This window comes from Cloeon dipterum, chromosome 2 (genome assembly GCF_949628265.1).
Source record: "Cloeon dipterum chromosome 2, ieCloDipt1.1, whole genome shotgun sequence".
In the NCBI taxonomy this organism is placed as follows: Eukaryota; Metazoa; Arthropoda; class Insecta; order Ephemeroptera; family Baetidae; genus Cloeon; species Cloeon dipterum.
The window spans coordinates 2,626,488-2,654,265 of NC_088787.1; the positions used below are offsets into that span (position 1 = coordinate 2,626,488).

Genomic DNA, 27,778 nt, shown 5'->3' on the forward strand with positions numbered 1-27,778 from the left:
ACTGCGGTATACTGTCCGTTCTAAATTGCTTTGTATAATTATGCGCTGTCAATTAATTTAAGTTTCCTGTACAGAGTCTGAAATTAGTCAAAAATTTATCGTAGCCCGTTCATTTTTGCTGGTGTGCCTAATCTGCATTTTACGACTATGTTCCTGCCAGATCCACCATTTTCAGGGTTTTACGAGGGAACTTTTCCATCAAGAAAGGAATTTCAACGGCCTTCGGTGCCCTGCGGTCGTTTTTTGAACTATATGTTTAATTTTCTCTATCGACGCACTGCGTCACTGTGCAATCAACACTACTGCGCATTTATTCTTAAAATAAAACCGTTAATCGGGTTTGCGACAGAGTACCGATAATACTTATTTTATCACACGTACGTGAGTTTTAAAGATTAAAACTTCCAGTCCAAATCAAGTTTGGGAGGCCAAGAGTTGAGTGGAAAGAAAACCTCTGATTGGTTCTGACTGCTCCTCCTCTTCGATTGTCTTTCTTAAGATCATGATGGTTCCATTCTGCCTGGTGTTTCTGCTGTTCAAAATTTCCGCGGCCTTAAAACCTTACAACAGTCTATGAAATGGACGATTTTCACTTCATATTACCGAATCAGAGCAGCGTATTCTTGGATATCAGCCAAATTATGGGTTGGTATTTCTCTTTGGACAGAAAAAGGATTCTTCTAGGAATTCATCACGATAGCAAAGAAATTCCTTGCTCTTTGGCCTGGCTGCCCATTCCAACCAGCACGTCAACAACCCCTCCTCAGCTTAATCCTTACCCATCGTGGGAATTAAAGGTGTATAATTTAATTTTGTTAAGACACGCATGAAAAATTAGACAATATTTTTCTAGGAAAGAGATAACTGCAAAATGATCCAAAGTGCCAGAGGTTTGACGGTGGACAGCGTTAATAGACTTTGGGTGCTTGACAACGGCAACGTAAAGTGTCCACCAAAACTCTGGATCTTTAGATTAATTAGCGATACCGTCTATATATCCCACGAGTTTTCTACAGACGTTGTGAACCATGGCTATGAGCTAAGGTGGCTAAACGACCTTGTTCTGGACGAAACAGAGGATGACCGTTTTCTCGCGTATATTTCGGATTATGAAGAACACCTAGTGGTTTTCGACCTGAACATAAGAGAGTCATGGATCGTGCGAACCGGAGGTAAAACCATTCAAGCCTTGGCTCTCTCTCCGCTGAAGAACAGGACGCACCTTTACGTCAGCCAATACCCCTCCAACGAACTACAAACTATTTCAGTGACTGACCTTCGGGCTGAAGAGAAAAATGTGATGCTAACAGCAGTAGGAAATAAGTCCGCATTCTCCAACAGGATGATAATGGACGCCATGGGGGTTCTTTACTTCGACCTGTGGACCAAGAAATCTGTTTCCGTTTGGAACTCTAATGCCCCATTCCAAGAAACGGTTTTTTATGAGGTGAGATCGGAAAAAATAATGTGCAATTAAGAGATTTAAATTTAATTTTGTTGTAGGATAAAAATATCTACGCGTATAAGCACGACATGCCCTTCACTTTTACATTGGACACGAGGGGATATTTCTGGCTGATGGCCATTTACAGAACGGAACATCGGATAAGGATTCTCAAGTCTGCCACCGTAACAAAAGGTGACTAATTTGCCAATTTTATCGTAATCTTTGCTGTGATTTAATTTATAATTTGTCAAAGGAAATTTATTTATTTTCAGATCGTCGTAACGCAATAGAAACAACCAGGCTCTCGAGTAAGGAAGTAGGCGATTCTGAGCCTCAAGAAAGCTCTGATAACGCTGCTCTTGATTATCAAGATGTGATTATTCTGTTGATCTGCTCAAACGTTGCCACCTTCACTCTGTTGGGCATTGTCACCTTTTGGGCAATTCTGAGGCTTAGAAAAAAGGCTCAAAGCTTGATTGAGACCGAGCAGGGAACGACCGGACCATCTGATTGTGAGCTAGACGATGCTTACGAAATCCCAATACATTCTTCGCGAGGAACGAGAGTAATCACTTGCGCCGCACCTTCGACATCTGAAGTGCTGGACAGATTGGGAACGCCGCCGCCCGTTCTAGTGGACGAGTACGACGAAGTCGGCCTTGTGGATGAAGAGCAGGAAAATTGTTACGATTACGTCACTGCACCCGCGCCAGTATATTTTCGAGCGCGCGCTTCCGACACCGAGCCTTATCTCCGCATTCTGCCAAACATCACAGAACACCAGGTTTAGATTTTTAATTTGTTAACTCTGCCTGTAAAATATTATCACATTTATTTTATGGTTTGTGTTAGGTAAATTTATTAAAATTTTTATCCTCGAATTAAAAGCAGCCTTTCATTCCTCTCTTTTACCTCTCTGCGCATCCTTTTCCTGTTGATTCGACATGCACATCACCCCCATCAGTTGCGAAAGAGCATTTAATTTACAGCGATTTTTTTCCTTGAAGTAAAGCAGCAGTAAATTTTTTTTCCTCTTGCGCGTCAGAGCAGCGATTGTGACGTGAATCCATTATCGACAACGCGCATTTCGAAGGGAAACAGTTCCGTGTAGCTCGAGTTGGGGAGCGAAACGAAACGCCTTGAAGAGTCGAATCGACACTCGGTTCAGTGCTTTGGTGGAGGAAAGGCCATGTTTTCGTGCTACGCGCAGTGCATTTTTTAATTAGAATATTTCAAATAATGTATTCACTGGTGTTTTTGTTGGTGTGCCCCTTCGCGGCCTCAGTAGCCAACGCCCTGGAATTTACTTCCGTCTACGAGTGGAATGAGTTCAAGTTCACCTTGCCTGATAACTCCAGCAAAAGCTTGAATCCAACGAAATTTGAAGATTCGTATCTTGCAGTGACTTGCGAAAAGGTGTTTATTGCACTCCACTATGAGAACAAGGAAATTCATTGCTCTTTGGCCTGGCTTCCAACCGACGCGACATCGACGTCTCCTCAGCTTTATCCTTACCCTTCGTGTGATTTGAAGGTATCGACTTATATCTTACATCCTTCCATTGGTTAATTCATAATATTTTTTTGTTCATATTATTCCATACCATAATTTTGATTTAAACTTCGTGGTCTATAATCATAATTTAACTATACTGTATACTATCAAGTATATAGTTTTCATATGTACACATATTTGTAGAGTAAAAGTGTTAATTTCCGACACGAATTTTACATTTAATTTTTCACAAGGTGATTATTCTATCCTTTTTAATGAAATTTCCTTATTTTGATAGTTAATCTTTCAGATTTGACGCAAAATCTATTTTAATAATCTGCAAATTTCCACAGATACACATATAAAGTATCAATTTCATTTTTTAATTAAGGGAAGAGATAACTGCCAAACGATCCAAAGTGCAAGAGGTTTGACGGTGGACAGAGTTGGTAGACTTTGGGTTCTTGACAACGGCAACGCAAAGTGTCCACCAAAACTCTTGATCTTCAATTTGAAGAACGATTCCGTGGAGTTCATCCACGAGTTTCCTCACGACGTCGTTAACAATGGCTCGAGGTCCCTGCAACTGCATGACCTTGTTCTGGACGAAACAGAGAATGCCGGCTCTCTTGCGTATATATCAGTTAAAGATACTCACTTCCTTGTTTTCGACTTAAAAAGGAATCGCTCATGGCGCGTACAAATCAACAATAACATAATCATTCAAGCTTTGGCGCTCTCGCCGCTGAAGAACAGGACTCACCTTTTCGTCAGCCAATACATCTCCAAAGAACTCTTCTACATTTCAGTATCGAACCTCAGGGCTGAAGAGAAAAATGTGACGCTAACACCAGTAGGAAATAAGACCACCTTTTCAAACAGGATGACAATGGACGATAGGGGACTTCTTTACTTTGACCTGGGGCTAAACCTTTCCGTGTCCGTTTGGAACTCAAGTGACTCATTCTTTGAAAAGCAGGTTTATCAGGTAAATTGACAGTGTTTTTCTATAAATATTAAAATTTATTATTCATTTAAATATATTTTTCATAATTTGTTGGTCAATTCTGATGTATTAACTGTTACAGAATGAAAGTATTGAAAAAACGGAGCCTATAACATTTTCGTTGGACAATAATGGATATTTATGGGTTATGGCAATTTACACCAATGAGCCGAAGATAAGGATTCATAAAGCAGAAGTCAGTGGGAAGTCTTCCCTACAATGCGGTACCAACATTTAATTTGTCTCTATAATTCCTACTCATTATTAAAAAATCTACTTCCTCCTTAAAAATTGGTGCACTTTTAATGACTGTTGAATTTTCAGAGAAAGAGTCTCCTGGCCATTCTGGCTATTCTATCTTCTATGACAATACCACCACCCCTTATTATCCACTTCCGACCTCAGTTGCCGAGCCAAAGGAAAATACTTGCAGTGACAAACTTGGTTTAAACATCCTAAACATAATTTTGTCGTGCTGGAACGTTTTCTGCCTCTCCTCGATTGCATCCCAGATCGTTTGGTTCCAAAAGATGAAAAAGACGCAAGATAGGCTTGCCAAAACTAATCAGGAACCTGCTGAAACTTCTATCGATGACGACGAAGGTGAACATATTTACGAAGAAATCGGTCCGAGGTCCACTTCCACGCGCCGCAGGAGAGCCGAGTCGCGCGTGTAATCTGTGTTTCTTTATACTTCCTTGTGATATAAAATATAAGTAATCGATTTAATGCTTATCAGCTTTAGTTAAAATAAACTAACGTATTATGTATGTAGAGCGATGTATCTCATATCTCATTTAATTATAATTACATAGCTTGCAATTAGTGTGATGTATCGACGAGTTTCTCTTCTGGCTGTTTGTCGGACTTAAAAATAAATTTGAATTTTTGACCCTCAGCTGCTGTGGTTTTTGTTTCCTTATCTGCTTTCCTGTTGATTGGAGATTTACGTCAGAGTACCGCGGCTGCGATCACGTGACTAATGGCACACAAAAGTTGATTTAAAATAACTTTTTATAACACATACGCGGAGTTCAATTTTATTAATTTTGCTGAAACATGTAAAAGATTCCAGACTTTTGCGTTTATAATGCAACTGATATTAATTAAAATATGCCAGCAGCGTTGGCCGCCAGCAAGAAGTCGATAAATTGCTTCCGGCGCACTTGAAAATATCATAAAAAGTATAAAAAAATAGCATTAGCGTGAGATAATTATTGTGTGTCATGTGTGTTAATCATTTCATGAACAAGAGATATAGAGAGCGAGAACGGCTTCCTTTTCATGATCTCGAGCCACAAATAAAAAAAATTAAAAATAACTGCTTTACAATTTCCCACAGATTTACGTTTTAATTATTGGATTCTGGATTTTTTTCAAGCGCTTTTGACGTTTGGAACGAAAAAACAGTCAGCGAATGTGAAAAGGGGGCGGCGCAGCGTCGAAAAAAATAGTGAAAAGTGGCTCTCAGGGTGGGGTAACCTGAAAAAGGTCGTCAAGATTGGTCAGCAGGTTAGGGCTCATTGAGGTTATTCGTTTGAGACCTCGTAACTTGAAATCCATCTACCCGTTGAATTATTACAAAATTAAAACCAACCCTCAGCGTTTTGGCCGCTCAAAAGAATTGTAAAAATATTCGGTGGCGTTAGCAAAATATCGAAAAGTTGTCAACAGGTGGCGTCAAAACCACAAAAAAACCGGTTTCAGGTCGGGCGAACCGAGGAAGCAGGGTGAAAATCGGCAAAGAATGATCAAAATCAATGAAAAAGCCTTAAAAACCATCCGTGGAAAGGATCTCAGGTCGGGCTACCCTGAAAAAGGTAATTTGGGTATATCAAATAAAGGTTGAACAAAAGAGCTATCTGATGAGGGGTCGTGTTTGACGACTCGATGAGCGGCCGATTTTTAAGAAAAGAAAAACCATTCCCGCCTTTGCACGTTACGCGTCGCTAAAACTGTTTTTTTGTAAAGTTCAGACCCTTAAATCTCGGCCGTTAGCGGTGGCACGAGGGTAAAACTTTCGGAAAAGGGCTATCAAGTGGTAGAATAAAAAGCGCCAACACCAAAAGCCCCAAAAAGCAACGCGCACCCCTTGATTTTACCCCCCGCGTTCGTGTCGAGACGTAAATCGTTCAAAATTTAAAAAATCTTTTAATTTTTCTTTGGCACGGATGGACTTGAAACTGGGTTTATTCTCATTTGGAATCATTTTTAGTCAATGCAGGGCGTAAAAACTAGAAAATTCTAAGCGGAAGTGGAAAATGTTGAAAAATTCTTAATTTCCATGTTAATTAAATGGGAGGTTGGTAAAAGGCAATTTTTCAGACTTGAAACCCTTAAATCTCAGCTGTTTTCGGAAATTTTGGTGTCAAATGACGCGTAGTTACATTTCTCAAAGGTCTCGTACTGTCAAATTTATTATTTTAACCCTTAAATTTTCTCATTCCCCTCGGAAGTTATTCAGGGCTTCGACTCTGTCCAAAAATCGACACTCTAAAAAATCGTAATAATTCCAAAAATGGTCCAATTTTATAAAAAAACGCACATGGACGGATGTGTATCATTAAGGGGCATCGACAGGTGCCACAATCATTGCTCTGCGGCCCACAGGGCCCCGGCAAGACCCCAAAAACCAAAACTTTGTAATGTCAGATAGCACGTTTTTTTCACCTTTAAAAATTCATAACTCGGCTCCTATTCGTTGTAGAGGCTAAAACTAATGTTCGTTAGACTTGCAATAAAATTCTGCGTCGGACAGACTCAAAAACAACCCCTGTCTGCCCCCGTAACCCCAATACCTGCGCGAATAGTCATTATTTTATTCACCTTATGGGCCTGAGGGTGATTTTGATTAATTTACGAATTATTATCGGGTTTCTAGTCTCGAATCGACCTTTATGCAAGTATTTAACATGGTGACCCCGGAAATCTGATATTTGGATGACAACAGTGAAGGATCAGCTGCGGAAAACCATTAAACAACCTCTCTGATTTTTAATAAGGAAAGGAAATTTAATTAAAAACGAGCAGATTACAAGACGGTCTTGAGACCATCTGACAAAACTGAAAAATACATTCAGCTCGAGTTTTTTGTTGAAATATTCATAAAGATAACATTTTCAACTTGAAGCAGCGTAATTGGACTGCTTTTTGTCGGAAACCGCACGGTGCTATTTTGGGAATTGTGATTTATTTTGTGGTCTCCACTGATCGATAAAGTGGATTTCTTTACGTCGGTCGTGCGGTCAGCAAGTTGATTTCTCGCGCCCAATACGCAATTCAAGTGAAACCGCAGTCTATCAAAAACGAACACAGATTCAATAAAGTAAAAACTTTCATTGCAAAAACAGTAATTACCTCTTATAAAACATGACTACTTCAAACTCATCTAAAATCTAGTTAATTTGAGAAGGAGCCTGTTGATGATCATTTTTAATTGTTCTCTGCATCATTTTGGGTGTGCAAGACTGAAACCGGACGTGCTTTATCAAAACGAAAGGAAATAGTTCCGTCTGAGCTGATAAAAACGGCAAGATATGATTCAGGAAGATCCGAGGCAAATCCATTCTTATTCAGACTTGCATCACACGTTCGCTGAATTTGGCAGCAATCAAAAGCTACACTTCTCCTGAACCAAATGAAACATCAACGAAATCTGTGCGACTCTCCGTTCTCGTTTGGGAGCCGCACACGACGCACACAGAGAGTAAAACGACGTGTCGCGCGCGCTCTTGTTTTTTTACGTGATTTACGGCGGAGTTTGATCTGTAACCCCACATTTCTATCAAAATAAACGAGCTTTCCACTGGTGTGTTACAATTTGTTACCTCAAACTTTCAAAATCATAGCGCCGCACGCAGAAATTTTTTTTTAAATTTTCAAATTTTTGCAACTCCAAATCTTGGGTTCTAATAATCAGAACTGTAAATCCAGCATACCGTTCAACTCGTCTTGACCTTCCCTAGATAGCCGGAATGCTTTGAGGGTGATCAGCCCTCATCCCCCTTCCACCCCGTGTATTAAAGTAACCAGAAAAATCGCATCGATTTGAACTTTCTGCAACTTTTTCACTGTTCAAAACGCTCTTAAATTGGAAAAATCTACCCCGAATTCCACTGGCTATCTAGAGGGGGTTAAGCCAAGTCGAACGGTGTGCAGTTTTTGCAATTCTGATAATTAGAATCCGAGATTTAGCGATTGAAATGTCGGCAAAAATTCGAAAGATTTATTTTGTGCTAATATTGTCACTGCCAAATCTTTGATTCTAATTATCAGAAATGCAAAAATTAACCACCGTTGGACTCGTCTCAACCTGCCCTGACCAGCCAAAAGGTTTAGGGGTGCTTAACCTCCATCCCTAAGTTGTTACCCTTTTTTATACTTTTTTCGAGGGGGTTGAAGTATAGCAACTTAGGGATGGAGGGTAAGCACACCTTCAGCTCATCAGGGCAGGTTAATACGATTCCAACGGTGGGTAGTTTTTGCAATTCTGATAATTAGAACCCGAGATTTGGGGTTGCAAAAGTGACAAAATTTACAAAATTCCCAAAATTCTAATTTTCTCTGCGCGCGGCTGCTATTATTAAAAATTTTTGAGGCTAAAATTTAGTTTAAGCACACCATTGGAAAGTTTTCTTTATCCTGCAAGAAATTCATATGCATGACATGTGGAGTTAAAGATAAAATTCCGGTGTAAATCCCGAAATTAAAAAACAAGAGCGCACGACACGTGGTTTATTTATTTTGTTCCTTATTGACGAGAGCGGAATGTCGTACAGATTTCGTATTTATCGCGTTATTTGGCCCAGGAAGAGTGTAGTTTTTTATTGCTGCCAAATCAATTAATGGAAGTTGTGACACCCGAGTGATTTTTCAGTGATTTATTAATTTCACGTCAAAATTTCCCTTCCGGTGCAAATAACGTAATCTCTGACGTGCAAAATGCTATTTACATCACAATATGCGCACGTACTTTTATCAAAATCGATAAAAATTTCCGCTTTCACTGATTTAAAAGGCGAACCCGAATTCGTATAGGACACACTTAAGCCTGGTCTGCTGAACAAACTGCGTCTACCGCAATATGATTCGGATCTGCGTGATGCTCGGCCTGACCGCGACCTGCTTCGCCGTCAAAATCAATCTCGTTCACACTATCGACAATGGAATGCAACCTCAGTGCATTGCTGCGTCAAAGGAGAAGATTTTTCTCGGCTATAAAGCAGAGGAAAAATTCTTTGATAGAGCCCTTGGTTGGCTGCCAACTTATTCACCATTGATTCCTACTTCAGCATCGATTTTCTGGCCATCCATCGTGTCGGTGAGCTACCAAAACTTTATTATTCCAACCTTGATATTTATTTGACGAACTCTATCTTTATTAGAAAATTGGCCAATGCACCATATATGACGTCAAAGGATTGGAAACAGACCGCAACGGTTACCTTTGGGTGCTAGATAATGGCGGCCCCTTAAGTTGCCCAAAACTCGTCATTTTGAACCCGGATGACCACTTTAATGAAATTATTCGGTACCAGTTTCCTGCTTTTTCAATTTTTTCCTGGCCCTCAAGTAACAACAGGAAGCTGCGTGGCCTTTTCCTTGATTGCTTTCAAGCAAACAAGTGTTTTGTGTACATTGCATACTCTGGCTCGAACCACATCGTGGTTTTTGATCCCAGCAGCGGATACTTCTGGCCCGTCGAAATCCAAGGGACTGAAATCTTCGCCATTGCTCTCTCGCCATTGAAGAAGAAGTTGTACATCAGCGGGTTCGAATCCAGTGAACTCTATTCCGTGTCAGTGGCCGAGATCAGGGCTCGAGAGAAGAGGGTGGTGCCCACGTTTGAGGGAAACATGGATGATTGGTGCTCGGAGATGGTCGTCGATGATGTCACGGGAATCCTGTACCTGAGCCTCACAAATTCGCTTGTGACCTACTGGAACACGAACACTCCTTTCCAATTGGTGAAAGTGGATTTTCAGGAAAAAAATGTAAGTAACTTTCAACTATAGGAAATAGCTTATCACTTATCACCCGCCACTTCCTCCAAAAATCCAATAATATTAAATATTCGAATTAAAAACCGTCATTGACGAGCTTTCTGAGCACACCAAATGATTCCTGAGGATCGAATTAGGCAAAAAAGATGTTTTTCCGGCCAAAATGTCGAACGGGACGTGCGAACTTTTTTTCCCGCCAAAAAATATGAATGCGAGAAATGCGCATGCGGTTTGAGCACTTGCAGTGAGACGAATGACTTTTTTCAGATGTAGCCAGCTCTGACGCATGCGCACTTTTCACATTCATATTGTTTTGGCGGGAAAAAAAGTTCTTCGTCGCGCTGGACATTTTAGCCGGAAAAAATATCCATTTTACCTAATTCGACCCTCAGGAATCGATTGGTGGGCTCAGAAACCTCGTTGTCTTTAATATGCGCAGTCGAAAAGAGATCTATTTTCTCACGGCGGAGGACCAAGGATGTCCTGATTGGCTAACAATTGCGTATATCGCCGCCGGGCGAATCAGAACGTCCGTAGTCCTCTCCTTATTTTAGCGAAAATAGATCCATTTTTATTATTTTGAAACTTTGCGCAGGGTCGTTTGAAATTCAGCTTTGCTAAGGAAAGTTCCGGGAACATCTGGATCATGCAATATAAAAGTTCAAAGGAAATAACGATGCTATACAGGATTGAAGTCGAGGCAGAATCGAATAACCGTTTCACTACTACAGGTAATTTTTCCGGTCTAAAAATAAACCACTGTTCCTTATTATTTATTTAATTTCAGTTAGCGGTGCAAAAAAAGCGGTTGATACCAAAACAAGAGACGAAGTTATCCCTGCGACTAAGGGGACTGAAATAATCAGCGTAAATACCAGCACGAAAAATTCTGAGAATATCGAAAAAGGAGGAAACGGCGGAACTCTAATTGTTACGATTACCTGCTTGATCATTGTCTCCATTATATCGGTTGGAGGTTACCTGGCGTGGTCAAGAATCGTTAAGAAAAAGAGGCAATTCACCATTCCACGATGAGGAGAGGAGAGAAATCGTGAATCCCAACAGGACAACGAAAAAATGCATTTTATTATAAATTAATCATGGCATCATGGCCTACATATAATATCACAAGTATTAGCTGTTAAAAACTAAATAATAAATATCAGCAATTTAAAAACAAATCGTTTTGCATCCTTATTTTATTTCATATAAAACATGATTAATTTATGCAACCTGTAAGACATCAGTGCAACGCGGGCAGTTGACTTCCGCATTCAAAGCTCAGATGTTTGAATTTAGAGCATCATAAAGGCACGGATTATTAATCATTCCGACTTACAAATAGTATCAAATAATTTTCAATCCGCTTTCAATTGAGCCTTAAGTTTCCTAATTTTTTTGATAATATTATTTGTTTGCATGAAGTTAAAAATATTTGGGTGTTTTTATAGATTTTGTTTTCATTTTGAGCTTCTAGATTAATTCCATTCGAAAACATGTTATTTTTAATAAGGAAAACAACAACAAGAGGAAACGAGTGCCAGGTGAAAATAACAACTTGTCGTAATAACAGAAATGAAACTATACAGCATTACCATTTACTCTCCAATTTTAATTTGCAATTTTGGACAACCATCATTCAGCATTCTAGGAAATTAGCCGCCTTCAGCACATCAACAGCATCTTCAGGCCGAATAGGAAAATCGTCAGCATCCTCGCCCTCCTTCAATTTATTTACTCGCGCCCTGTACCCGAGGAAGTCGCAAACAATTTTGAGCGTTTGCGACCTGGACAAAATTTATTAACTTTAATAAAAATTTGTATTTTGCGAGTTTAATTCTACTCACGCTATGTTGCTAAGCTCGATTTGATTAATATCTCCTTCCTTGCACTGGGATGGGCCATCCAGAATCCGCCTGATCGTTTTAGACACTTCCACGGCGTCCGCTCTTTTGACAAAGAACCCCTTCCCGTCCGCGGCGATCAGCTTGATGTATTCTGCATCCGGTCCGATGCAGTCCTTCAGGATAAGAGTTAATTGAATGGAGTTTGATAGAACTTTCACTAAATTACCTGTTCGGTTATTGGTTGAGACATGTTTGATGTTGAAACGACGAGACGCACACTACAAGCTCCTACAAGCGACTGGCTTTGACTGCGGGGAAGTACTAGTTCTTTTATATTATCACACGAGCTTCACCAAAACAAAAACAAATAACATGTTTTGGATTTATTTTCTTAACAATAAAATGTTTATTAGTTTGACAATGTGTTTATTAAATTAATTGTTATTCCTGGAAACTCTTTGATTTGTTATCAAACGTTTTCCGCAAAAATTCTTCAAACGGTCTCCCTGCTTCAAGAAATGTTAGAGGATAAAGTAGATCAAGGTGAAACTTTTGGTGTAGGTTTTTGGTTTGAACCGAGCAAAAATTGCCAGGATGAGAACGCTATATACCAATCAGAAGGGTTAATTTAAGTTGCAACAAACAGCCTTTCCAGCTATTTCATAGTTGGCATTTTATCACCGTTCTTGGAATTTTCAGACGGGAGAAATAAAAACGCCACTTTTCCTTGAAGCAAAAGCAACAAATTCTATTTTTGTTCGATTTGCGTCAGAGCAGCGATTGTGACGTGCAGACATTATCACCAAAAGGAAATAGTTCCGTGTAAGTCTAGTAGAAAAGCGAAACAAAGCGTGTTGAAGAGTCAATTCGGTTCAGTTCTTTCTTGGAAGAAAGGTCATGTTTTCATTCGTGCTGGGCAGTGCATTTTTATTAATTAGAATATTTCAAATAATGTATTCACTGGTGTTTTTGTTGGTGTGCCCCTTCGCGGCCTCAGCCAACGCCCTGGAATTTACTTCCGTCTACGAGTGGAATGAGTTCAAGTTCACTTTGCCTGATAACTCCGTAAAAAGCTTGGAACCCAGACAAGTTGAAGCTTGGTATCTTGCAGTGAGTTGCAAAAAGGTTTTCCTCGGAATCCACCATGGGAGCAAGACAATTAATTACACTTTGGCCTGGCTTCCAACCAATGCGACATCAACGACTCCTCAACTTTATCCTTACCCTTCGTGGGAGGTCCAGGTATAGACTTTTGATTAGTTTAACAACTAAATATCAACTATTTTGGATATTATTTCATGCATTAATTTTGTTTCAAAACTTTCGTATCTCTAATCAAAAAATATCGTGACCTTTCAATCTTCATACTAATAAATAACAAGAATGCATTCCTTTTTATGCATGAAATTTTCTGATTTTGGTTGTTGTTTCATTAAGGAAAGAGCCAATTGCCGAATAATCCAAAGTGCCAGAGGTTTGACGGTCGACAGCGTTGATAGACTCTGGGTTCTTGACAACGGCAACATAAAATGTCCAGCAAAACTCTTGATCTTCAATTTAAAGAACGATTCCGTGGAGTTCATCCACGAGTTTCCTCACGACGTCGTATCCCATAACTATGGCGCTAGGTCCCTGCATGATCTTGTTCTGGACGAAACAAAAAATGGCTCATTTGCCTATATATCAGTTAGAGAAACTCAACACTTCCTTGTTTTCGACTTAACAAGGAATCGCTCATGGCGCGTGCAAACCAAGAACATATACGTTCATGCTTTGGCGCTCTCGCCGCTGAAGAACAGGACTCGCCTTTTCGTCAGCCACTACTTCTCCAGAGAACTCTTCTCCATTTCAGTATCGAACCTAAGGGCTGGAGAGGAAAATGTCACGCCAATATCAGTTGGACAAAAGTCCTTCTATTCAAACAGATTGACAATGGACGATAGGGGACTTCTTTACTTTGGCCTGGGGAACAACCGTTCCGTGTCCGTTTGGAACTCAAGTGAATCATTCCATGAAAAGCAGGTTTATCAGGTACATTGATAGTGTTTTTCCTTCAAAATGATTAGATTTAACTTTATTGAAATAAAGAATTCGACTTTTGTTGGTTAATTATGATTTATTTACTATTATAGAGTGAGAGTATTGATATTAAAAAGCCGATAACTTTTTCTTTGGACGATAATGGATATTTATGGCTTATGGCAATTTACATCAATGAGCCGAAGATAAGGATTCATAAAGCGGCAGTCAGTGGAAAGTCTTTCCTACAATGCGGTACACCATCATTTAATTATTCGTACATTATTAAAAAATCAATTTCCTCCATAAAAATCGGTGCATTTAATGACTGTTGAATTTTCAGAGAATGAATCTCCACGCCATGGAAATTCTATCAGCAATAACAATACCACCCCTAATTCACTTTCGACTGAAGGCGCCGGGCCAAAGGAAACCAAAAATGGAAATGCGACTTGCAGTGAAAAATTAAAAGCAATGTTTGTCTCTTTTAAACGTCGTTTACATCTTCTTCTCGACTCCTTTCTTGATTCTATCGAACCGAAAGATGAATAGGACGTAAAATGCATAGGCTTGCCGAAACTAATAATGAACCTGATGGTTCTCTCCTATCTATGACGATGTTGCACCACCAATTCTGCAAATTTACAGGTCCACTTCCACGCGTCGCAGGAGAGCCGAGTCGAGTAATCTGTTTCTTTATATACTTCCTTGCGATAGAAAATATAGTATAATTGATTATATGTGCTTATTATCAGCTTTATTTAAAATATACTAACCCATATAGCGATTTATCTTATTTAATCCAAAATGCACTAGCTTGCAATTATAATGTGATGTAATTAACGAGTTTCATTATTTGTTGTTTGTAATTTAGAAAATATTTATGTTATTGAACTTTGAAAATAAACATGAATTTTTCTCTCTCAGCTGTTGTGGTTTTTATTTCCTTATGTGCTTTCCTGTTGATTGGAGATTAACGTCAGAGGTTGCAGTCATGTGACAAAATCAGTGTTTTATGTCTTTTATGTAAAAAGGGTAAAAAATTAAACAGTGCAGGAGAAAAAAATGTCTTCCGGCCGTCCGGACCGTAAAGGACTATCAAATTTCACAATGATTAAAATATTATTAGCCGCGCCAGATGCCGCCGCCTGGCAAAAAGACACTTCGTTTTCAAAGCATTCATAAATAAGAGCAATATTATTCATCCTGACGTAGAATCAAACTAGGAAGACTTATCAGTTTAAGGCAATTTTTGATCCAAATTTAATTAACATTCAGTGTCCTAATTTTTCTGATAATATCCTGTATAGATAAATATTTTTCCTTTTTGTTTCCGAAATATCCCTGCTCTATTGTTAACTTCTGTAAATATATATTCGAAAACATGTCCTTTTTATTAAGAACCACAACAAGAGGAAAGTGAATTTCGGTTTCTAATACACTGAATGTATTAACTTAATGAAACTAATCGCATTATTATTACTTTCCAAGTTTTATTTTCATTATTGAACAACGAACCGATGTCCTAATGAAGCATTGCAGGTTATTAGGCATTATAACATCCTTTCTATTTCATCTTCAGGCAGATAAGGACCCTCGTCAATTTGCTCGTCGACCTTAATTCAATTTTTTCACGCGTCCATTGTAATTGATGTCGTCGCACTCCTTTTTGAGCACATGCGACCTGCATGGAATTTATTTTAATAATAATGCGAATCATTTTAATTCTACTCACGGGATGTCTTTAAATGTGATTTGGCAAATTTCTTCTGTCTTGCAATGCTTGGAATAGGGGGATGTGCCGGCCAGCACCTCCTTTATCACCTGTGACATATACACGGCGTACGCTCTTTTGACAAAGAACCCCTTCCCGTCCGCGGCGATCAGCTTGATGTATTTTGCATTCGGTCCGACGCAGTCCTTCAGGATATTTACAATTTGAGTTAATTGAAATAGGTTCGATAGCTCAATAAAAATTACCTTTTCAGTTGGTTGATACATGTCCGAGGAAACGAGACGCACACTACAAATAATTTCATTTAAGCGATTGGCTTTGACTAGGGGAGGGTCTAGTTCTTTTATGTAACTCATTAGTTCACCAAAAAGAATACAAATATCATGTTTTGGGTTTTTTTTATTGTAATTAACAATATAATGTTTATAAGTTTGACAATGTATGTTATTACAAGCGCTTCGCACTTGAGCTCCGATGTATGGGCAAATTGGGGGCGGGGGTTTGCAGGGACTGTTGGCCAGGCGGAAAAGCATGGTACAGCAACCGCGGCCCAAAAGATTTTTTTTCCGCCCGAAATCCGAATTCTAAATTCCCATGTTAAGCTTATGGGAGGCGAAAAACCCTTCCGCGCCGCGCGCTAAAGACTACTCCTCCCAGGTTTTTCATCCGATCAGGTCGAATTTGGTCTTAAAATGCTCACAGATAAATTTCGCATCGACTCTTACGGGCTTTTTTGAATTTTTGCCCAGGTCCGAAGTTATGCCTGCCGAAAGGTACGGAATGGAAAATGGGCGAAATTTGCCCGTTTAATAACTTTTTTGCTGTGGGGCGGAAAAATATTTTCCGCACACCGTTGGCTTCCTCAACTCGTCGCCTAATAGAATCTCGAGTTTGGGGGCCCTGGGGCCCATAGGGACCCCGCGGGGGGGCCGCGAGTGCCGAAAAATCGCGTTTTCGAACTTTGAAGGGTCACCGCTGACCCTGAGGAGGTCACCCGGATTTCATACTCTTTGTGCCTTAGTTTTTTGGGCAAACTTAAAGATTGGCTATCTTGGAATTTTGATCCCAGACAAAGTGGGCTCCCGTGTAAATCTTATGGGGATTTCGACTTTTGCCTGTTTTTAACCCTTTCGTCCCTTCCACCTTGCGCGCGGTTCGAGCAGGATGACAAACCCGCACATCAAAATGAAGCTAATTGCTTGCTCTTTCGAATGAGTGGTCGCGGCGGGCCGTCGGACGTCGCGGGCCTTTGCGGGGGCTCCTCAAAAAAAATAATTCTTGTCCAAACCACGTTTTTCGGCCTTTGGAATTTTATATCTCGGCTCCTATGGGAGTTGCGGGCCAAAACTGGTGTTCGTTAAATCCGCCGGTAAATTCTGCGGCCGATGGCACTAGTTTCAACCCCCCATCCCAAACGCACCCCCGCTGCCCCCGCGAGAGCGTCGAAAAGGCCCTTTTTGGTTTTATTTTTTCTTTAAATTCGCCTATGGGCGGAATCTCAGGTTTCTCCATTGTTCGCGTGTTTTTGACCGACCCTCCGTCGACCACCCGGGTTTCGGCCTGATCGGCTAAGGTGTAGTCAAAAACTTGATGAGGTTTGGCTCTCCAAGCATGTCAAACTTCCGAGCGAGATCAGTGGCTTCAGCTGGGCCCTGAAAAAAGTTGTTATGTCACGCATGCCTCGTTTTTCCCCTTTAAATATTAATAACTCGGCACTTATTGGTCGTCGAGTCAAAAACCAAAGTTGGTTTTAGGCCATAATCTGCGTCAAATGGGCTCAAAATTGGCCCCGTCCATCCCCGCTTCCCCAAAAGCAACCGCAAAGAGTATACCTTTTTTCTTTCGTTTTTATTATTATTAATATTTTTAATGGTGACTGGTTCGCCCTCCATTTCTTATTGAGAAGCATCGATTGGCTTTATTGTTTTCGCGCCTAATTTATTGTTGGGAATCCCAGCAAAATGTCTTTTGGCACTTCGGGCCATTAAACACTTTTTAACTTCACGTTTAAAATATTGTCAGCCACTCCAGCCACCAGTGAAAATGGCCAGCTGCGGACAAAAAAAAATCGGCCTGCCAGCCACCGCACTTTAAATCTTTTGGCTGAGACCTCTAAATAATATTGGTCTTTAAAATCATTTTAAGCGCAACAGATATCATTAAGATTTTATTTAAAATGGATGTTCATATAGGGATATTAAAATATTTCAGAGATGGAATTATCAGCGTTCTTGGCATTTTCAGACGAGAGAAATAAAAACGCCATTTTTCCTTGAAGCAAAAGCAAAAAATTATTTTTAGTTTCGTTTTGCGTCAGAGCAGCGATTGTGACGTGCAGAAATTATCAACAAACGCGCATTTAAAATGGAAATTGTTCCGTGTAGGTCTATTAAAACAGCGAAACAATTCGTATTGAAACAGTCGAATCGACACTCGGTTCAGTGCTTTCTTGGAAGAAAGGCCATGTTTTCGTGCTGGGCTTTTTTTAACTAGAATATTTCAAATGTATTCACTTGGGCTGGTGTTTTTGTTGGTGTGCCCCTTCGCGGCCTCAGCCAACGCCCTGAACTTTACTTCCGTCTACGAGTGGAATGAGTTCAAGTTCACTTTGCCTAATAATTACGTAAGAAGCTTGGATCCCAGAGGTGTTTCAGCTTTGTACCTTGCAGTGAGTTGCGAAAAGGTTTTCCTTGGAATCGAACATCACAGCAAGAATATTCCTGGCTCTTTGGCCTGGCTTGCAACCAATGCGACATCAACGTCTCCTCAACTTTATCCTTACCCTTCGTGGGAGTTACAGGTATAGACTTTCGATTAGTTTAACAACTAAATATCAACTCTTTTGGATATTATTTCAAGAATTAATTTTGTTTCAAAACTTCCGTACCTCTAATCAAAAAATATCGTGACCTTTCAATCTTCATACTAATAAATAAGAAGAATGCATTATTCCTTTTTATGCATGAAATTTTCTGATTTTGGTTTTTGTTTCATTCAGGAAAGTTCCAATTGCCAAACGATCCAAAGTGCCAGAGGTTTGACGGTCGACAGCGTTGATAGACTCTGGGTTCTTGACAACGGCAACATAAAATGTCCAGCAAAACTCTTGATCTTCAATTTAAAGAACGATTCTGTGGAGTTCATCCACGAATTTCCTCACGACGTCGTTAACCATAACTATGGCGCTAGGTCCCTGCATGACCTTGTTCTGGATGAAACAAAAAATGGCTTCCTTGCGTACATATCAGTTAGAGAAACTCAGCACTTCCTTGTTTTCGACTTAACAAGGAATCGCTCATGGCGCGTACAAACCAACAACATATACGTTCAAGCTTTGGCGCTCTCGCCGCTGAAGAACAAGACTCACCTTTTCGTCAGCCAATACATCTCCAGAGAACTCTTCTCCATTTCAGTATCGAACCTAAGGGCTGGAGAGAAATATGTGACGCCTTTATTTGTAGGATATAAGTCCTCATTTTCAAACAGGATGACAATGGACGATAGGGGGCGTCTTTACTTTGACCTGGGGTTTAAACGTTCCGTTTCCGTTTGGAACTCAAGTGAATCATTCCATGAAAAGCATCTTTATCAGGTACATTGATAGTTTTCTTCTTACAAATAATTACAGATTAATCTTTATTTAAATAAATTTCTCGAAATTTGTTGGTTAATTCTGATGTATTAACTATTATAGAATACAACTATTGATAATAAAAAGCCGATAACTTTTTCTTTGGACGATAATGGATATTTATGGGTTATGGCAATTTATACCAATGAGCCGAAGTTAAGGATTGTCAAAGTGGCAGTCAGTGGGAAGTCTTCCCTAAAATGCGGTACACCATCATTTATTTCGTCTATATAGAATTCCCATACATTATTAAAAAATCATTCCTGAATTACAATTCGTGCATTTTTAATGTTTGTTGTATTTTCAGAGTATGACAATACCACTCCCTACTATCCAATTTCGACTGAAGGTACCTGGCCAAAGGAAACCACAAATGAAAATATAATTTGCAACGACAAATACCAATATTTGTCTCTTTTAAACATCGTTTACAACCTCTTCTCGACCGTATTCCTGACTCTTTTGTACCTAAAGATGAATTTGACGCAAGACAGAATCGCCGAAACTAATGATGAACGCGATGGTTCTCCTATTTACGACGATGTTGCACCACCAAGTCAACAAATACACGAAGAACTCGGTCCAAGGTCCACTTCCGCGCGCCGCAGGAGGGCCGAGTCGCGCGTGTAATCAGTTTCTTTCTACTTCCTTGCGATATAAAATAAATAATCGAATTTATGCTAATCAGCTTTATTTAAAATTTATAATTCTTTGAAATAAACTAACCTATAACATATGTATCTCATTTAATCAAAAATAAACACCGCTTGTTTCATAATAAACAAGTTTAAAAGTTGCTTCATAATAAACATTAATGTTATTGAACTTTAAAAATAAATGTGAGTTTTTCTGCCTCAGCTGTTGTGGTTTTTATTTCCTTATCTCCTTTCCTGTTGATTGGATATTTACGTCAGAGGCTGCAGTCATGTGGTGTGTGTTTGTTTAAAATCGCTTCCTTGCTCAAATAAATCTAGTTTAGCTCTTTTATGCAAATAAAGGATAAAAAATTATATAGTGCAGGAGGAAAAAAATGTTTTCCGGCCATCCAGGCCGTTAACGACTCTCAGTTAAACTATTTTCAGCCGCGCTATCCGCCTGGAAAATGGCCAGCCAGATTTATGCAACCTGTGAGACACCGGTGCATCGCAGGCAGTTGACCTTTGCATTCAAAGCTTCAATGTTTGGATTTCGAGCATCATATAGAATAATCATTCTTACGTAGTAACAATTTTTAGGCAGTGCAATTTTGATCCGAATTTAATTTTCCTTCAATTCACCAGTTGCATAGACCCTAAGTGTTCGAAGCCGCCAACAGATGGCGCCACCGTAGACATTTTAAGGCACTTCCGCTGCGATTTCAGACTCAATCTAGCTACTGTGCATTCTTCAATTAATTTGCTATTTTTTGACGTGCTGAAAACCAAAATCGGTTCAGCCAATCGTCGTAGAATCGTTAAAAACTATTTTTTGAAATAAAAAAATCTTTTCCAACGTTTCTACGGCGAATGGCTGAACCGATTTTGGTTTTCAGCACGTCAAAAAAATAGCAAATTAATTAAAAAAAGCAAAATAGCTAGATTGAGTCTGAAATCGCAGCGGAAATGCCTTAAAACCGCTTAAAACAAAATTTTTAAGAAAGTTTGTAGTTGCGCCATCTGTTAGCGGCTTTAATAACTAAGGGTTTATGCAACTAGTCAATTACCTAATTTTTTGATATATGTTATTTATTATGCTAGATTTTGTTTCTAAAATTTCCCTGCTTTATTTTTAACTTCTGTGATTCTTATATCCGAAAACATGTCGATTATTTTTATTAAGGGGAGTGAATTGCAGTTTCTAATCAGGTTGAGCGCATTTAAATGACACTACTCTGCATTTTACCATTTATTTACTTTTCAAGTTTTATTATTTTTTCACCATTTTGAACAAGCAGCATTCAGCAATCTAGGAAATTAGCCGCTATAATTACTTCAACAGCCTCATCAATCGAAACCGAAAACTCGTCGAAAAATTCGTCTGTCCCCTCCGATTTCTTGACGCGCGCCCTGTACTCGATGAAGTCGCATACCTTTTTAAGCGCATGTGATCTGGATAACATTTATAAATTTATTTAAATATAATTAGAATAATTTTATTTCTACTCACGAGATGTTTTTAAGCTCGATTTGATTGATCTCTCCTTCGTTGCACTCTACTTGCATCATCTGCCTTATCGTCCCAGACACTTCCACGGCGTCCGCTTTTTTCACGAAGAACTCCTTCCCGTTCTTGGCGATCAACTTGATGTATTTTGCATTCGGTCCGATGCAGTGCTGGAGGAAATTTCCGATTTGAATTAATAGAAAAGATTTTGATATATTTCTAAATTACCTTTTCGGTTGGTCGAGACATGTTTTTGATGAGGAAACGCGAGACACGCACACAAAAAGTTCCTGTAAGTGACTGGCTTTGACTGGGGAGGTTCTGGCCCATTTATATAGCTCAAAATAACATGTTTTGGAATTATAGTAATGTTATTAACATTTAATGTATTTTATTTTGACAATCTGCTATTACTTTTGCTGGAAAATCTCATAAATATTTTCAGAATTAGGATTTGAATTTTTAAAATAAAACTTGTGTGTGTGAAATATTTTTAATCAAAAGTTCCTTTCATGCAAACGAAGGAAAATAGCAGCGTTCACAATAGGTGAGGCTAATCCACGCGGTAAACGGAGGTTAAAAATTGCCTCGGCTCTTTGTCCGGTGGCTTTGCAATGCGCGCAGTACTCGATGTATTTACAAACTTCCTCCAGCACTCGGGACCTGCAGGGTAAAATAAATTTAAATAAAACAATCTGTTGTTGGATTAATAGAATTTTAGCACTCACGGAATTTCGGTAAACTCGATTTGGATCGTTTCGTCATTAAAACTAAAGCGTGGTCCACTTAGTAACTCTTTAATTCTGTCAGAATGGGCTTCGGCGTGACTTCTCTTCACGAGAAACTCCTTTTTATCAGAAGATATGAGCTTGATGTACTCGGCATCTGGCTGAGAAATTTTTATGAGTAATTGAGAAAATAAAATCTGAGAATTTAGGATTTACCTTTTCAATGGGCTGACTGTCAGACATGATGATCTTGAGCAAGGAAACAGCAGACTAGCTTTCTGACTCAGGCACTGGCACGAAAACAAAAAGCCCCAAGCCTTTATATACCGGCGAATTTATTTTCAGTACCCAGAAAATATAAATTTTCAAAAATATTTCTTGCTTTTGGGCACATCAAGGTGTTTCCTCTAGACAACCTGATGAATTCGAAATATTTTCCATTTGGGCAATTGGCCTGTGTGCTGCGAGTGCAAGATCTGCATTGACAAACTCGAAAGATGCGAAAATTAGCGCCGAAGACGCCGTAAAAACCTGAGTAAGGTCTTTGACAGGTTGAAATTCGTTAGAAACGCGCCGCGGACAGGATCTCAGGTTGGAGTAACCCGAAAAAGGTTGTTTAATTACGGAAGGTGAAAAAATTACCTATCCAATGAGAGGTCGTGGTCGACTATACGACAAATAACGGCCGAATTATAACAAAAATTAACAAAAAGTTGTTGCTGCGCGTAAAATTAGCATTGATAATCACGAAGGAACCGAAAAGAAGCAACTGCGCCATCAAACCGCGTTAGAAACAGTCCTCAGGTGGCACGACCTGAAGAAGGTCGGTGACAGGGATGGGAAAAAACTCGTCAAATGTGCTCAAAATTGGAGAAAAATCGTTAAATTGCGGTTAGGGGAAGAATTTCAGGTTGGGGTACCCTGAGAAAGGTTGTTTGGGCATGCCAGGTCAAAGTCGATAAAAAGACCTGTCGAATGAGGGGTCGTGGTTGATGATGCGACTAAAGGTCGAATTTAAACAAAAATTAACCCCGCGACTTGGCAGTGCAAAATTATTTTAATTAATTTTTTAAAAAAATCGCCGTAACTCGCCTATAGGCCGGAAATTTTTCAAACTCAGTTTCTCGTCTTTGTTCGTCAATTGGAAGAGGATAGGGTAGAAGTCGTGGCTCTCAAAATCTCTCAAACATTTTCGGAATAGGTTAATGTGTATAAATAAATTTACCAGAAAATTTACGTTGCTTTATTTGATTGAATTTTTAAATAAAACTCAGAAGTTCCCTAAAGATAAGAAGTAATACGTATTTGGTTTATGTGATTGTTACGTTTATGTTTATAGGCTTGAAAATATATTATTAAATTAAATATTATTCCTGGAAATTCTCTAATTTATTATCAAGCATTCCACGCTCCGCAAAGAATTTGTTGAAGGGTTCCAGATGAAATAAAAGACATAATTAAATGGATATGTTTGCTTATTCTCACATTTTGCATCCACATGTAGATAGTTTTGGGGGTTAAGGAGCGGGGGCGGGGCTGGGGGCTGGCTGGGGAGTTTATAACTCTGATAGCACCTGAGATATTCACGTCAAGAGGGCGAAAAAGTGGTAAAAATCGAAACTCCCTTGAAAGGTTAACATATATTATTATTTCGGTTTTACAGAAAAAATTCCAACTTTGTTGCCCCCCCCCCCCCGCTCGAGCAGAGGGGGAGGGAAAACGGTGGCGCCCCCGCTCCGCACTCGAAGCGCACTGCGCTTTTGTAGTCAACGCATAAACATTACAAAATGACAAGTTAATTACACTAATCATCGCCAAATATTTTTGAATATCGTCAGAAAAACATCGATATTAAACATTGATTTTTTTACCATGACTTAAATACACTTGCAAGCAACACTTCTGATAGACAAGTTAATAAAACTCTGTCAATATATCTGAAGTGAGCCCAATCTAGGAAAGAATAATTATGTAATAATTATTAAAATGACATCGCGACACACGTTAAAATCTCACCATCCCTAGGGCAGTGAATTCTCGACGGTTTTTGGCCAAAAAAGTCGACTAATTTTAGACTGTTTCTAAGAATAAATTGACCAGTTGCATAAACCCTTAGTGTTCGAAGCCGCCAACAGATGGCGCAAACACAGACTTTCTTAAAAATTTTGCTTTAAGCGGTTTTAAGGCATTTCCGCTGCGATTCCAGACTCAATCTAGCTATTTTGCTTATTTTAATTAATTTGATTTTTTTTGACGTGCTGAAAACCAAAATCGGTTCAGCCATTTGCCGTAAAAACGTTGCAAAAGATTTTTTTATTTCAAAAAATAGTTTTTAACGATTCTACGGCGATTGGCTGAACCGATTTTGGTTTTCAGCACGTCAAAAAATAGCAAATTAATTGAAGAATGCACAGTAGCTAGATTGAGTCTGAAATCGCAGCGGAAGTGCTTTAAAATCGAAAGTCTACGGTGGCGCCATCTGTTGGCGGCTTCGAACATTTAGGGTTTATGCAACTGGTGAATTCGTCGGCATTTTCGAGACAATAAAATTTTAAGTGCTATTTAAATAGCTTAAAAATTGCACGATCCATCCTTCTCATTTGATTTCCCACAATGATCTGAAGCTTAGAAAAAAAATATTCAACGGTCTAAAATTCACAGCCCTAGCCATCACCTTACACAAAGGGAAGGAACAGTCTTTTTCCCATTTTCACTACGCGATTATCAAACAAATACTTTTGCAACAAATAAATTGCAGCGTCCTGTTTTGCACTCTAAAGGGTCCTGTGGAACAGCTTCGACAGATAGACTATTCTTTTCACTCTCGTTGAGAGCAGCCGCGCAGGTTGCAGGCTGCAAAGCCGATAGTTTGTGCCGCTTTCTTGCGCTGGACGTCGACGCGGTGGTTCCAGCTTCCAGCGCAGGTTCCTCGAGATGTAGACGTGGAGCAGCCGCTGCGTGGCAACGTGCTGCAGCTCAGCGCCGCCAATTGAGTAAAAAATGGACAAAAATTTATTTTATATCGACTAGGGTGTGGGTGCGGTCAAAAACTGGGTGAGGTTTGGCTCTCCAAGCCTCTCGAATTTCTCAGCCTGATCAGTTTGAATTTCCGAAGGTCCAAAATCGACGGAGACATGCGCTTCGGTGACTTTCGGCCGAGAGACGCGCATAAGTTTGATCAGGCGGCTCATTTCGACGAAAACGGGGCGGTTAAAGTCGTCGAAAGTGTCTGATTGCGAGATGAAACGGAAGAGGTCAGATTTTGTAGGACATTCGGGTTGTCCAGCAGGTTTTGCAGGGTTTCCACGAGGATAATGTTCTGGTGCGTTCTACTGATCGTCAGTTCGAATTTTTCCAGCCTCGGAGCAAGCAGGATTTTGGCCACTCTAATAAATTTACTGGAACATCTGAAGTCAAAATATACGAAAAAATTAAAACATGAACGGCTTAAAATCTTAAGGGAATTTATTTGGAAAGGGTGACGAATTTTCTGAGCACTTTAATCGATTCTTGAAGGTCGAATGAGGTAAAGTGGATGTTTTTCCACCCCAAAACGTCCAGCGCGACGTGCAAACTTTTTTCCCGCCAAAACAATATTAATGTGAGAAGTGCGCATGCGTCAGAGCTGGCTGGATGTGACAAAGAAGTCATTCGTACAGCTGCGGTCTCTCTGCAAGTGCTCAAACCTCACGCATGCGCGTATTTATATTTCTCGTGGTTTTGGCGGGAACAAAGTTCGCAGACGGTCTTTAAGAACTTCCAGGAATTTAAACCAATTTAATTCCGATAAAAACTCACGTGCAGGGCGTCCATATGAGTTCCTTGAGTTGAGCAAAGGACTGGATGCTCTCGTCTTTGGTCGGGATCGAGGAAAGTGAGAGCTTCTCCAGATTGGGGCATGAGTTGAAGATATCTCGTAAACTCAGCTGAATCGGTTCCGTTCGCCTATAGATCGGATCACTGATGTTGTGTCCGTATCTTGCTAATAGTGTTTCCACTCTAACAATATCCGGCACGTTGTGCAGTCTAAGGCTCTGGATGTTCGAGAACTGCAGCCAAGGGTGCAGGTTTGTCTCGTTGTAACACGGAAAAATCGGCCATTTAATCTACACAGAAAATAATTTTTCTCTAAATGCGCGTTAAAAACTAGTCATAGCACCGGGGGGTCGAGATTGACGCGATGGTCAGATATGGCGTCTGGTTGAGTACGGCGGGAAAGTTACAAACGTAAAATGAAATTGGGTTGGAAAAGATTTAACATGAAAAATGCCTTTTCAGCACAATTAATGTTTCTATTGTTGTTATTTCTTTACTAACAGCTGATTGGCAAATCAACCGTTAGATGGCACATCAGGACGATTGAAATGTAACAAAATACACGCGGGAATAATGAAATTGTTAGATCAGCACGCCTCTTTTTTGACACTTCTGATTAAATTGGCCGCTGGACTGTCTCCTGATTGGCCGCCATATTGACTTCTGACCGGCAAAGAATCAACACAGTTCGCAAACCGGACCCCAGTAGTCTATTTTTCTATTAATTTGGGCTAGATCTTGAGATTTAAAATAGTAAAAGGATACGCACGCAGGCACGCACGTGTGCCTAGTTTGGGGGCTGATTTCAGGGACATTTTGGATTTAAAATTTGAAAAGGGACAGGTTCAAATATTGAATAGCAGATTATCAAAATCAATAGAATTAACAAACCATGAGATGGGTAACATGAGGGTAAGACATGTTCAACGGCGTATTAAGCCCAATCATCGCGGAGGTCAGCAGGTGTTTTTGGGAAGAAGGTTCCCTCAGAATGTGGATTTCCTCAGGGTACTGTGTCACTTCGAAAGTGTCATCGATGAGGCACTCGACGATTTCCATTTGGGGAAGATGCACTAAGCAGAATTCCCTGAGGTAGGCCAAATTATCCAGCGTGTCTGATGAAAAGTTGTCGGGACTTTTGAACAGGAACACCTTCAGTTGGGAGAAGTATGCCTTGAGTTTTTCGATCTCTACAGGGTCATTGCTTCGAGGAAATCCATCCGTCGAGCGGAAGATCACGTCCAAGTGTTTCAATTTCCGCAGTCTTTTGCAAAGCTCCACGATGTCGTTGAAGTCCAATTTGTACAAGGAAAACTTCAACATTTCCAGCTCTTTGAACTTGCAAATCTCATCGATAAATTTTGCTAGGAACTGTGTCCATTTGGGGTTTTTAATTTTGGCTGCTTCCTTTTTTGTTTTTCTTTGAATGCTCAGATACCGGACCTTGGGCGCTTTTTTTACAATCGACGTTAAAACCTGTGAAAGTATAAAAGGTAAATTATTTATTTTCAAAAATATCCTTTGATTCTTTTTGGGCAGAATCAGGCAGTCAGGTCAAAATCATAGTATATAAACGTGAAACTTTGGTGGTATTTGGTCCTAATCAAGCAGAAATTGAGCCAAAATAACGAATTTTCTTACATATTTGATCAAATTTTGGTTTGCCCGCTGTGGGAAAAATGTGAGCAATCCATCAAGCACGATAAACGTTGTAGACGGGTGCAACAAGTTGATGTACGCGGTGGTCATCTTCCTGAATGTGTTCACACTTTGATTGTCTCTGCTGTCACATTTCTTCCTTTCCAACTTGATCTTCAACTGACGGGCAAGAGTTCTGGCTGTATTATATATGACCCGGTATTATTTAATGCTTAATTAATTTTGAATTTCGACTCAACGTAAATTCGCCAG

The 27,778-nt window shown here is 39.7% G+C and overlaps 4 protein-coding genes across 4 annotated transcripts; 3 read left to right on the plus strand and 1 right to left on the minus strand.

Annotated features, from left to right (window-relative positions):
• Positions 1-2,686: 2,686 nt before the first annotated feature.
• LOC135936075 (major royal jelly protein 3-like) lies at positions 2,687-4,832 on the plus strand. Its single transcript, XM_065478757.1, has 4 exons — positions 2,687-2,980; positions 3,333-3,929; positions 4,030-4,171; positions 4,272-4,832. The coding sequence occupies exons 1-4, from the start codon at positions 2,687-2,689 to the stop codon at positions 4,622-4,624; spliced, it is 1,386 nt and encodes a 461-aa protein (XP_065334829.1). The 3' UTR covers positions 4,625-4,832.
• Positions 4,833-9,030: 4,198 nt separating this feature from the next.
• On the plus strand, positions 9,031-11,105 carry LOC135936077 (uncharacterized). The gene is made up of 4 exons (XM_065478758.1): positions 9,031-9,267; positions 9,332-9,940; positions 10,545-10,680; positions 10,737-11,105. Exons 1-4 carry the CDS (start codon positions 9,031-9,033, stop codon positions 10,982-10,984), a joined length of 1,230 nt encoding a protein of 409 aa, XP_065334830.1. The 3' UTR covers positions 10,985-11,105.
• Positions 11,106-11,588: 483 nt separating this feature from the next.
• Positions 11,589-12,046, minus strand: LOC135936080 (elongin-C-like). The gene is made up of 3 exons (XM_065478762.1): positions 12,023-12,046; positions 11,797-11,969; positions 11,589-11,736 (listed from the first exon to the last, which is right to left on the minus strand). Exons 1-3 carry the CDS (start codon positions 12,044-12,046, stop codon positions 11,589-11,591), a joined length of 345 nt encoding a protein of 114 aa, XP_065334834.1.
• Positions 12,047-12,747: 701 nt separating this feature from the next.
• LOC135936083 (major royal jelly protein 4-like) lies at positions 12,748-14,502 on the plus strand. Its single transcript, XM_065478763.1, has 3 exons — positions 12,748-13,038; positions 13,234-13,827; positions 14,464-14,502. Exons 1-3 carry the CDS (start codon positions 12,748-12,750, stop codon positions 14,500-14,502), a joined length of 924 nt encoding a protein of 307 aa, XP_065334835.1.
• Positions 14,503-27,778: the final 13,276 nt, after the last annotated feature.